General features: G+C 34.2%; 1 protein-coding gene across 1 annotated transcript in view; it reads right to left on the bottom strand.

Annotated features, from left to right (window-relative positions):
- Positions 1-4,926, bottom strand: part of wg (Wnt family member 1 wingless) — a 60,746-nt gene extending 55,820 nt beyond the window's left edge. The window contains exon 1 of the mRNA XM_023166871.2: positions 4,629-4,926. Coding sequence (XP_023022639.2) covers positions 4,629-4,735 — 107 coding nt within the window. The 5' untranslated portion in view covers positions 4,736-4,926. The remainder of the gene's footprint in view (positions 1-4,628) is intronic.
- Between the last annotated feature and the right edge of the window lie 8,078 nt (positions 4,927-13,004).

Below are 13,004 nucleotides of genomic sequence, written 5' to 3'. Positions count from 1 at the left end.
GACTGTAGCTGCTTGTCGTTTTGAGGTTCAACTCAGTACATCTCGAACTCCACTGTTTAAGAACTCATTCATTTGGAGAACTGCTTGTGTGTCGAATAAATTTCCTGAGAACTTTTTCCACATGAATTTAAACTTCAGCGATTCAAATCCAACTTGTATCGCAACTTTCGCATAGGCACCGCACTAAGAGCGCCTCAAGGATTTTTCTGTAGTGCTGTAGTCATAAAAATACCTGAGAAAGGATGGCTAGACATGAGAACGAAGATCTTCATTTCGCGAATATCCAGAATATTCTCATATTATTGATATGATTCTTATATTATTGAATCATTATTAATAATACAGTTTTTCCAACATGGGCGCTCTAGTTTACTAATATCATTCTTATGTTGAAAGTACTGCTTATTGCTGATTCTTTGATAGCATAAACTGAATCCCCGTCAAGCGTCTAGAATCTAACTCAATCAATAATTCCACACTTCTTGATATTTCCAACAAAAAACAGAAATGGCAATCTTCAAAATGCCTTTCTAAAAACAAAATCACTTCTACTTTTGTTTCGAATTAATTTTATAATATTATTTTATTTCCTTCAATATACCAAGAAAAAGATATCGAAAAATATATTCAAGAGGAAGATTAATCTTGAGGAAGATTAATATTCCTCTTGAAGATGATCACTTGGTGATCGAATCACGTGTCGAGGTGTTAAAAATAACAGTTTGGTGATAGAATAAAATCCCAGTAATATTTGCTGAGAGTAAGCCAAATAAATTTTGGTGAAGGATTTCATTAGAATACGACTGGAAAAGTATTGAGATATTATATTTCCTAATCAATCAGCAACCAAAAGGTTGATTTGACTATATAAAATCGAATATAGTGATTTTTTGACTTATAAAATCATTTTTTGAAATTGATTGAATAGAACTGGCCGATACTTGATGAAAATCTATATTAAAAAACTAATCAATACAGTTTATTGTATGATTTTCACTATGAAAGGGTTTTACAAAAACCGCGACACGTGTTTCGCTATACAATAGCTTCCTCAAGCATAAACTTGCTTGCTTGAGGAAGTTATTGTTAAGCGAAACACGTGTCGCGGATTTTGTAAAACCCTTCCATAGTGAAAATCATACAATAAACTGTATTGATTAGTGTTTTTTGAGTTTGCTTGAGTTAGCATATCATATATGATATTCACATACTACAGATTGTAGAAAACGACTAAGCTCTTTTTTCATTCAGATAATTTGATGGTATTTTTGTAGGACAGATGTAGTTCTACAGAGAGTCAAACTGTTCTCAAATGAAATCGAGTAACATCCATGTGGGTGCCAGGTCACAATAGAATGAAGTCTGATGACTGGAACTTACATCTGGACTTTCAAAGATCCAGTTCAATAACAATCTGAAAGATGGATTAGTCAATCGCCCAAGAGAGCCGAACACATTCTGATGTTGGACAGGAAAAACTGAAATTGGTGACGGAAACACTTGCTTTGAGAATGTAAAGTTTTATTCTGTAAAGTTCCTTCAAGATATATGACTAACATTTTTCCAAGTAGTAGCCAAGACCCAAACAGTTGTTTAGTGTGAAAAGTTATTACTACTAATTGAATCAACCGCTGATGTGAATGCAGAATCGATCCATACTTTGAGACAATGGGTGTTCACTGCGTATCATCTGATCCGTGTCAGAAATCAAGTGACATCAATCGGTACTTTAATAGATCAGTTGTGTACGAAACGTTATAGTACTGAGAGGCTTCAAGACTTTTTGTTCCATTATAATCTATAATCTGTCTCATACATTTATTCTTCATCGATATGGATTTGCATTTGAAAATGATCAACACTAACCTGTATAAAAATATTTTCCCAGTGGAAAGCAAATTGGAGTTGAGTAATATGCCATTAAAAATTTCATCGAAATAACCTGCTGATAGTGTCACCATATTTTGGAAATGAATATCGACAATGAGTCTGTACTTGCAGTAAAAAACTCGTTTCGAGCCGAAATATTTGGAATGCAGAACCAACAATAAAATCATTTAACTATTGGGAAAAGTAATAAAATTTCTTTCAGAGTCCATATAAACAACTGTCTTATTACCATGTCGTGAATATTCATAAGTTCTTTCTCCAATGAGGATATTTAACAATATTTTATAGCCTAGACTACTAAAAACCAAAATAAATGAATGGAAAAAATGTTGACAGTTTGGTAGTATGATTTTTCCATGAAAAACGTATTTCCGTCGTGACTAAAAGTATGACATGATGGTGTTTTATTTCAGACTTCACAACGGTCAACTTGTTTCAAACTACCTGCAAAACGTAATTGGTTGATAACTATTCGTTCTTGGAAGTTTGAATGACTGAAACCATTGAAGGAATCATTTTATCCGTACTACGCACTTTTAAGTCCATCAATATAAATAATGGAGTTAATAGGATAAAATATGCAAATACGAACTGGAAGATCATTAGTTCAATTCTTCATTTAGTGAAACTAGGAATCGGGAAGATCAAAGTGGATTAGATATTTAAGAATTCATTTTTTTGGTTCAAGCGTCACTCGTGTGGTATTCAAAATTATTGATTCAAAAGAGTGTTGATGGTGAATCCAGTCTTATATGCGCGTTTTATTACAAACTAGCGATCTGACCAGACTTTGATGTGTAGCGGAACATATATGACTGCCGTAATAATAGTAACCAATTATAAAATTGTCTCAGACTTGAATATGTTCACAACAACAAACCCGAAAAATAGTTAATACAGGTATCTAAGTACCTATCTACACCAACCGTGTAATTTTACTTTTCACGTGTCGCATCGGTTTGTGAGGCCGCTTGAAATCATTTTGTCGCACGATAGCATTCATTTTGTGATAACTCCTCAGATTCAGATAATGATTCAAATCATATGGTGTAGACATTCAAGTGGATACCTTCAATAAGTTATCCCTAAAGGATAGGAATATGTACACTTGTGAAAGAAAAAAATGTAGTAGATGATTGTTTTATGTCTCAAAGAAATAAGGCAGCGGTTTCGATGGTAGATTTAATCGTTCGTTTCGGTGGATTTGGAGTTTATCGTATTTGAATATATAAACAGACGACGGCTGGGAACTATGTTTGATAATATGTAGTGATATCATCAAGAGTGAGACGTATCTGAGTAGTGAAAGAGTCTGAATGAATTAGGACGAGACCAGTAATAATGAAAATATCCTTCAGTTCAATGACAATTTTGTTATAAACAATTTGAAACATAAGGAAACCCTCATGAAATAACCAATATATGAATCTTGATGATTCAATTAGGTGGTTTTTAGGAGGAAATTTTTGTTTCTTTGTTTCTGAATCAATCTCTTGTAAATGAAACTTTTCAGTCAGTATTCCAAGCTGATAAATCTACTTCAAGTCATTTTATGTTAACAAAGTTTCAAGTTTTTTGACAGTATTTTTAAAAGTATTTATCAATTAATAATTGAATATTAAAATTTTCATACAAAAATATTCGATATTTCACGAAATGATTGAAAATAACATCGAATTTTCTCAAACATAGAAAATTTCGTGAGACAGATTTACCAAAATCAGAATTTTTTCTTTGGTTATCGCATTTGTCAATATAAAATTCCAAACGAGGGCTTACACAACAAACATTTAATTAGTATCAAAAATTAAACATATCAAACAGATAACTGGAAATAGTCAATAGGTTAACAACACCTATTAGAAAATGTCTAGTTGTTTCAGTTCCTATAATAGTACCTGAATAAATAAAACTACATCATCTAACAGATATAAAGAGACATATGTAATGTTGAAATTGAATAAGTGTCTGGGTGACAATTATTTCATGTAAATAAACGCAATCAGTAAAAACAAGTACGGGAAAAATATCAACACTTTAATAGATAATGAGTATGAGTTTTAGATGTATTTCTCTCATTAGTTTTACGCAGCTCACTGTGATAGAGTTGGTCAATATTTTTAATGGTGATATTGAAAAAATTTTATTCAGAATGAACAACTTTCTTAATTGAAGAAAATTTCGATAGATATAAACAGAACAAGTATATGACGTTACAGTCGAAGTATTCTATTTTTTTTATAGAATTGAATCAGTTCCTTCAATATTCTTTTTTTAGTAAAAAAAAAAGTATTTTTGAAGAAAAAAGTCCAAATTTGAATTCAATAAAAAAATCTGTTAGAATTTTGGTGATGAAGTAAATTATTGAAACAAATCAGATGAAAGCTGAATAAAATGAATGTTGTGAAAATAAAAGTTTGAACAAAAATATAATAAATATAGACAGGATTTCTGAGAAGATTTTTTCTGCACGACTTGTCAGATATTATTGTGTTTGAGTAAAATATTTTATGGATATTTGCTGATATCCCCGATTTTTTTCACATTCAGAGTGATTCTATTTCCTATCTCTTCTTGTATATTCAGAATGATTATTTGTGCAAGAAGGTTTGAGATATAAAAAAGATTGATGATAAAAAGAGAAGATGGAAGTTCAAGAGTACGTTTTTTTCTTGAAGATCCCGACAGGTTGACACAAAGTATGGTATATAATTAGCAGTATTTAAACAATGACGTACCACCACATCGATCCCTTCCCTCTGTTTTTGCTCCTCGCAGTTACATCCCCGGCATTGGTCGCCAAAACTACGGAAAGTAACATCACAATAATCACAGTCACTTCCATAATTTGTAGTGTCCACCCGCTACGCGTAGTGCCACGACACAGTCACAAAAAATAAACAATATCACCTGAGACTCACTGTTTAGTATTTGCTTTTCTCCAAGGGTTTGAGTAGGGGGTGGAAATCGGAGTCGAGTTCGGCCGATTTTCACCGAGTAATTACTTGAGGAGGAGTCATTCGTCCTGACCACCCACCGCAGAGTCCTTTGAGATACTGACTTACCTGCACGTGTGGTCCTGTGCACGTGGATCCTGGCGCCTCCTCCAGTGATCACCGCGGCCAATGAGGACAGCAGGAAACGCCCAAGGTCAGGCCTACTTGATTGAATTGCCCGCCATTGCCCAGTAAAAATGTGCACGGAAAATATGAGAACGGTATGAAGTATGCTTTGTATTTCCTTTGGATTTTGAGTTTTTTTTGGGTTTGGGAACGGAGATGGCATTCCGTGCTCATTCAAAAAAGAAATTTTTAATTACAGGAGCCATTCGTAAGGATCTCTTGAACGCTCTGCTTGCGAAGAAGGATTCGTTTGGTGGAAGTAGCATAAAGATATCCTCAGAATTTCAAACACTTTGAAATATTTCTTATACAGGGCATTTGAGTGAATTCCAAACTTAAATCAATATCTAAGGATAGCTAGATTATCCTCTTATAACAAAAAGGTAACAATGGGTCAAAGGACAGAGCCATAAAATAGAATGGGATTCAGTGGAAATAACTTATTTATACAACTTGTAAACAGTAAAGACAAGAGGCTGGCAGGTAGTCACAATTGTATTATTTTGTTATTGAATTGTAGGTGAGATTATCATTCAGGTAAACATGTTCAAAACTATGGACAGTAACCTCTGTTCCTTTCTTATCTCTTTTTGTAGCTGACTGAAAACATTGCCTTTCTCAAAGTGTGCTAAAGTTTGCAATGACAAATTCCATCAATATTATGTATTCTTGGCGTATATTAGGTTTGAGGAACCTTCAAACAAAGAAAAACAAAAAAAATAATTTAATTCAGATACATACAGCATGGAAAATTGATTTCACAAATAATTAATTTTTCTTTATATTTTCACACTGAATATGTTGTTGATGGAAATCAACAGTCACGGTTGAAATGAATGGTGTAGAGAATGAAAGATTTGCCAGGAGCGGGGGCCACATTTTTTCAATTTTCAGAAAATTGTCAGTATGACAAAAGCTATCAAATAATTTATATATTTGATTGCTTTTATTGATTGTTGATGTGTCTATTCAGTTATTGAAATATGATTGAAAAGTTACTAAAATAATTAAATTTTCTTACAATGGACAGTTTAACAAAAAAAGGTGACTGTAACAACTTACCCCCAATTTGGAGCTAGTTGTTAGGTACATTTTTGGGCACGATGTTATGGTAGAGATTATTTTTGGGAAAGAAAGTTTTTGATTTTCTACTACTCCACCTTGATACAAAAAAAAGAATGAGGGAATCTTCCAAAGAAAGGAAGGTAGTAATGAATTTAAAAATGAGTAACTCTATACATAGATGTGTAGATCATGCAAAGAAGTAACTTTCAGACACAAACTGAAAGAAATTGCTCCTAAAATAACTACTTTCATATAAACATTGAATTATACGAAAGAAAAAAATTCTTTCGAAACAATTACTTTTAGATGAACACTGAATTATACAGAAGATACTTTTCTCCACTCAGTTTATATTTCAAACATTCGTTGTGGAATAAAAATCAGATATCATTCACATGAGTTCTACTTGAAATGAATGGTAACAAATTGTACTTACATGGAACAGTGCCATCCTCACTGGTATACATCGATGTTTCGACTTAAGACACTTGCCCCAAGGCAATGTCACGGAACAAGCTTATTCCGTGACATTAAAAATCGTAATTCATGAATGAATTGTGTGTATTTTCTATAATGTTATATCCAATTTGGTACTGAAAAGCCTTGGGGCAAGTGTCTTAAGGCGAAACATCGATGTATACCAGTGAGGATGACACTGTTCCATGTAAGTGCAATTTGTTACCATTCATTTAAAGTAGAACTCATGTGAATGATATATGATTTTTATTCCACAACGAATGTTTGAAATACAAACTGAATGGAGAAAAGTATCTTCTGTATAATTCAGTGTTAATATAGAAGTATTTGTTTCGAAAGAATTTTTTTTTCTTTCGTGTAATTCAATGTTTATATGAAAGTAGCTGTTTCAGGAGAACTTTCTTTCAGTTTATGTCTGAAAGTTACTTCTTTGCATGATCTACACATCCATGTATAGACTTACTTATTTTCAAATTGATTATTTTCTTCCTTTCTTTGGAAGATTCCCTCATCCTTTTTTTGTATCAAGATGGAGTAGTAGAAAGCCAAAAAGTTTCTTTCCCAAAAATCTATATCCTCATCTTCAAAGATTTTTTTGTGGAAAAATAACATAACTTTGGAGTGAGCCTTGCTGTTTGTCGAAAAAATATTTAACGTTGGTTCTGTTGAACGATGTTACTCTACTCAAAGATGTAGCTTCTGGTGTATGTAGAGAAAGTTGAGGATTTCTATCCATAAAACTTTTAAACCAGTCTGAGATATGACAAATTGGAGAAAGATTTTTGGTTTTCTACCCAGATCACAACAAGCAATCTAGTGGCATGAGATCTGGAGATTTTGGGGGCAACTCTATTGTTTCCGTTATTTTGGTTTTGAACTTTTCTGATGTATTTATTATTTAATTTTCAGTAATAGCTTCATGCAAAGATTGTTAGGGTTGGAAAATTTGATAAAAATCCACAACGTTTTCAAGAAACTGTTTATTGTGAGATTTTTACGAGACAGTTTCACAAAAACGTAACACGTGTTTTGCTACACAATAGTTTCTTCAGACGTGTCTTTACCAACTAAAATGTATATAATTATTCAATGCTTCAATTAACATAAAAGAAGAGGAAGTGTACAACCAAATTCGAAAATACCCGTAATGAATGAAATTACCTAAGATTATGTACCAGTCAATTTCCAGTTTCCACATTTGAAAATATATTTAGTAGCGGGGAGTTATTTGATTCTATTTGTTCATTCAGTAAATTTCTTAGATTCTCCAATCTATTTATTTCTGAAGATTCAGAAAGATTGAGTTTCAAACTGTTTTTGTTGTATTTTCTATTATTATCCAAACTATAGTGTTAGCAACGAAAATTTTACGTTCAATTTGACTACGCCAGTCTTGGTAGGTATACTATATTTGGAATGACAAAGTTTGTAATGTTTAATATATTTTGCAGGCATTGGTTTCCTAATAATTTTCGAAATTATCCATTTACTGTATCATAAAGTATATTTGCCAGAAAACTGGAACAAAAGTTGAAAAAGTTTCATATTGAATCAAATGAAAATTAAAATATACCTTTTCAACTTCGTGAAATTTTTCAACTGCTGCAATGCAGATGAGGTCGTATACCTACTAATATATATAATAAAAATTGTCTGTTTGCATCTATAAACCAACTAACGTTATATATAGCAGTTTTCAATAGCGCTGATGTTATAACAAATCTCGTGTGGAAAATACAACCATGAGTATTTATATACACCTTTGTAATGACATGTTTGCATATTGGGTTAGGTCAGGTCCAAAGTGAGTGGGTCTATTTGACCCCCCACCGCAACTCGCAAGGGTTTATTGTGGCTCACACCTATTCTCACTCAGCCAAACAAACCCAGCTTCTTAACGAAGTCGATTAGTTTGTATGGTGAGTGGTCTTTCAGGTCAGATGGTAAAAGTACGGCTCTGCCGAATTCTAAAGACCTGAATCAGTCTTCAGCGGGGCAGGCACAAAGTATATGCTCTATTAATGAGGTAGTCGGATAGTCAAGTTGCAAGATTCCCACCTTGATACCCACGACAACTTTTCCATATGAGGGTTTTTGCACGTCAGCAACACCTGACGATGCCTTAGATTCAGCCGTGCAGGGCTTTTTTGCCTCTGGTTTTGGTGAAACTCCACTTGAGCAGAAAAAGTTTGCTAACCTGCTCATGGGGGGTTAGTTCCCCCAACTGAGACAGATTCTGCGTACGCCGCAGCTCTCGCTCCTGAACTAAATTTACAGGGAGGTCCGTTGGAGTCGTACACTTGACATCCATCTCCTCTGTAGACTCGCTTCTGAACTACTGCCTATTGGGTACTGTCCGTTGGATGAATGAATAAATAAACTCATAACATCTTACTTCATCCTACCAATTCATTTATAACGAATTCGTAATGCGGATATCGCGAATCAATCCACTGCAGATGAAGATGGAATCTCACGAGAGAAGCGCCGTGTTCAGTATTGCCAGGTCTACTGTTCATCAGAAGATCACCTGTTTTGGCTTGCAAACTATTGTTCTACTGTTAGAGAGTTGGAATGTACTGATGACTCGGAGTATTATCTATAGTGATTATTAAATGACTGTGAATAGTGGAAATAACCATACATGTAGTGTATCTGTAAAATATATTTTCAACTGTTTTCTGTACCAATCTACTGTTTTCTGAAGTAAAATCTACTGCATGAAACTTACCTGGCAACACTGGACGTGTCTGTATGGCCCGACTGCGTGCTTCACAAACGCAATTGAAAAAGTTATTATAACTCAGCTAATAACACAAGAATTTTTATTATTATCTAAAGCGGTACAAAGTTTGCGGTTTCAACCAGTAAATAAATAAAAGTGACTGTAGGAAAAAGTGATCTCTATATTTAATTTCATAATTATGCTAAGATATCGTGAAAAAGTTAATGAAACAATTTCCACATTACCTGTGCATTCAGAGCATCGTATACCATCAGAGACCTCGATATAAGCAATCTATCGATGCTCGTATAGATAAATGAAGAATGAAGAAAGGCATTTCTACGTTGGCCTTCAACATGAATGAAAATATTCAGAAGGCTATAAAACAATCTCTATGTGAGAATCGTGAGAGAATAGCGATACTGTCTGCCGAGAGTGTTAATGCATGTAGGAATTTTTGCCTGGATTATGGGAACTGAGACTATCGAGATGGCATTTTATCTTTTTTACATGCAGTTCAAAGCGGTCTACAAGGGTAGGGGAAGATGAACGTTTAATTATACATCGATTGGAAGAATTCACTAATCGTATATCATCAACTAATTTTATTCGATGTGGAAGTTGATGACCGAATTTTGCATTTGAACAAAAATACAAATGATTCTATGGTATGAAAATCTGAATACTTTCTAGCTTTGATATCTTTCTTTTGGAAAATAGTATGAAAAATTCAGGAAGACAGGTCAATTTTATTTTCATAATGGGACAACTGAATAAGAAAGGAGTCCAAAAAGACTATAACCGAGACAATAACTCGCACTTGGCCCGATGACAATTTTGGGACCAATGAAGGACGATACCAAATTATCTGTAGTATGTCAGAGGGCGTCCCGACCGAGTCACTGGGAAAGGAAAATGTCACCATATTCTCATTTCCTAGGATTTTCCTAAGGTTTCCTACGCAGTACGATAAAACGGAGACCATTGCGGATATACCAGGGTTAAAATTTTACAAAAATGAGGACATAACTTACCTCTCAAAAGATGAAACACAAATATTGTCAAAGCATGCCTGGGGTTATGTGTACCATAAAGGATGGGGAAGAAGAAGAAGGGAATTATTACAGAACGTGTGAGGGTTTTTATCACATAATTATAAGAACGTCAAGGTATCATTTAGTTATCAGAATGAAAGTCATTATATATCCATTTGTTTCAACTAGTGGTACTGTCTACGTATATAAGACAGTTTACCTGGTTTATGTAACGAAGACCATCGAGATGATATTTTATTTTCATTACATAGATGAAGATGAACATTTCAATTGGAGGATTCAATAATCATATATTATTATCTACTATGATTCGATATGAAAATTATTATACAAAGTTTACACATCCTGGCAAATGAGGTTCTTCAATAAAAATATTGATTCAAATATTTTCATTAAACAAGGATGAGACCATGAGAAATGGAGATCTAAAAATTATCTACCATTTCTTTCTAAGAAACAATACGGAAAAATCGAGAAGGCCGAATAATTCTAGATTTAGTTAGGAGAGTTACAATGAATATCTGTATCTGTAGAGTAGGAAGGGACGATGACCTCCTAGGTCATCGTCCAGCTTGTCGTTTCCAGGAAGGTTGACGGGTCACTAGGAGACATCTCCTTTATATCGGCAGGTGTAGGCCAAGACTCGCCGAATACACACTCTCTTATTGACGATAACTCAGGACACTCGCATAGGAAATACCTGATAGTTTCATCTTCCTGTTATCACATCCTGCATATTACGGAGGTGTTTCCTTAGTTGACAGTGGCCAGTCCGAAATCCTACTGTTAAGCGTAGATTTTTCATGGTCGTCGCCAGATATTTCTTCGTCGTGACGTTTAGCTAGTTACGCAATTGTCGAAGTCATCAGGCCGTAGGTGTCACTGGATCTTAAAATTCTTTACTCCTCTCGTACCCTTCAACTCCCCTCAGGATAATGTTATTATCTACCGAGACTTTGACTAAATCTTGGTGGCACCCTAGTACTAGCCCTGAGACTAGTACTAGAATATTTATTACCCTAGTGGTTCTATTTCCTATGACTGATATATGTTATCCCTATGATCTGAAATGGAAAGAAGGGCCTATTGTTGAGACAATTGATTATATCACAAGTCAGGCTGGTCGATGTGAACATTTATCTCAGCTATACATTTCCCTACATGGAATATCGAAAAAACCAATTGAATGTTTGAGAGATCTTCAAGAAAAATAGCCGTGTGATGGCCCGCATAAATGAATATGCACTAAACAGAATTGCTTTCTTTTCTACAAGTGTTCATACAAACATCACGAGTGTATGGCAATGGAAAACCCATTGTCCACCTTTACGAATAATGAGAACACATGAGAAGATTTGGAAAGGAAGCGAAGGAAAGAGTTGAATCATTTGTCATAGATTTTCCACAGACTGACGAATAGGACTAAAGTAGAGAACTGTGTGTCTATTCTCAACAATACATTCACATTTGACATTAAATACAACAAAAGAACTATCAATTCGATATGTTTTACGGATTACGAGAAAAACCATGCTGTTCGAATTATACGGTTTATCAAGTAGGGCATCCTGAAAGACATGGAGATGAAAATGGAGTAATCTACGATCTACGGAATAAGCTATGGGGATTGCGACCAAAAGTACGATTGATTGGTTTCGAAGAATATGTCTCAATCATTCACTTCAGGAGACCAAAAAAAAAAACTCAAAATAAAAAATATAGTTAGATTTATATCCACACATACAAAATCCAACAACACAGAAGAAAAAAGAAACAATTGCATTCATAAGATATCTTGTTCTTATGGTGAAAGTTATATTAGTGAAACTTCTTGATTCTAGACCATTATGCTGTAACACCTTCTTGTCAATTAGGTGTTCAGAAAAATTTGAGTACATATGACTCTTTGGTAAACGTTGTTGACGAACTAATGAATAACTGGGATAAAAATCAGAGCAGCGTTTTGACACTTTTTGATTTTTCAAAAGGGTATGATACTAATAATCTACTAGAGCTACCGAACTGAGTCATGGCTGGTGGGAGAAATCGTATCGTATTTTCAGGAGTTTGACTTTTCAAAATATGTTTATGCGATTTACTTTTAAACTCCATCACAAGCTGAATACGGTCCTGAATGTGTATGTTTACGGCTCGAATAATCTAACAGACTGTAAACAGATTTCCACATATCTACTGCACATCTTGAGGGAGGGTCTCCTCACCGGTCATGATTCAATACGGCAGCTGCACTTGCGAAATTTAGATATTATGGCTTTTTCGACTTTTCACTGTCTATTATCGGTTCTTACCTTCATAACAGATAGCAGAAAATTGAATCAGGTGGAGGATATTCGGATTATGTTAACTTGATAGCAGGTGTACCCCAGAGAAGTATTCTGGGTCCCCTGTTTTTTATAATGTATACAGCAGATATATAAAAATATATAACCTGGTGTGATGTTCAGTCATATGCGGATGATACTTAGCTCATATTGAGCTTTCCTAGACAGAACCTAATCGAAGCTCAAAATGATATTAACTGGGACCTCGATAAAATCTTCCGCTTGAGTACTTCGCATAATTTGAAACTCAATTCAAAGAAATCCAAATTGATAGTTTTTTTCTCCCAAAATCCAAAGTATGTATATTAAAAATAACCTGAACATTTCC

Source organism: Leptinotarsa decemlineata, unplaced genomic scaffold (genome assembly GCF_025532065.1).
Source record: "Leptinotarsa decemlineata unplaced genomic scaffold, Ldec_3_MD MMD2_P_RNA_scaffold_5, whole genome shotgun sequence".
In the NCBI taxonomy this organism is placed as follows: Eukaryota; Metazoa; Arthropoda; class Insecta; order Coleoptera; family Chrysomelidae; genus Leptinotarsa; species Leptinotarsa decemlineata.
The sequence above is the reverse complement of the archived record's forward strand: the minus strand, read 5'-3'. Positions and strand labels throughout refer to the sequence as shown.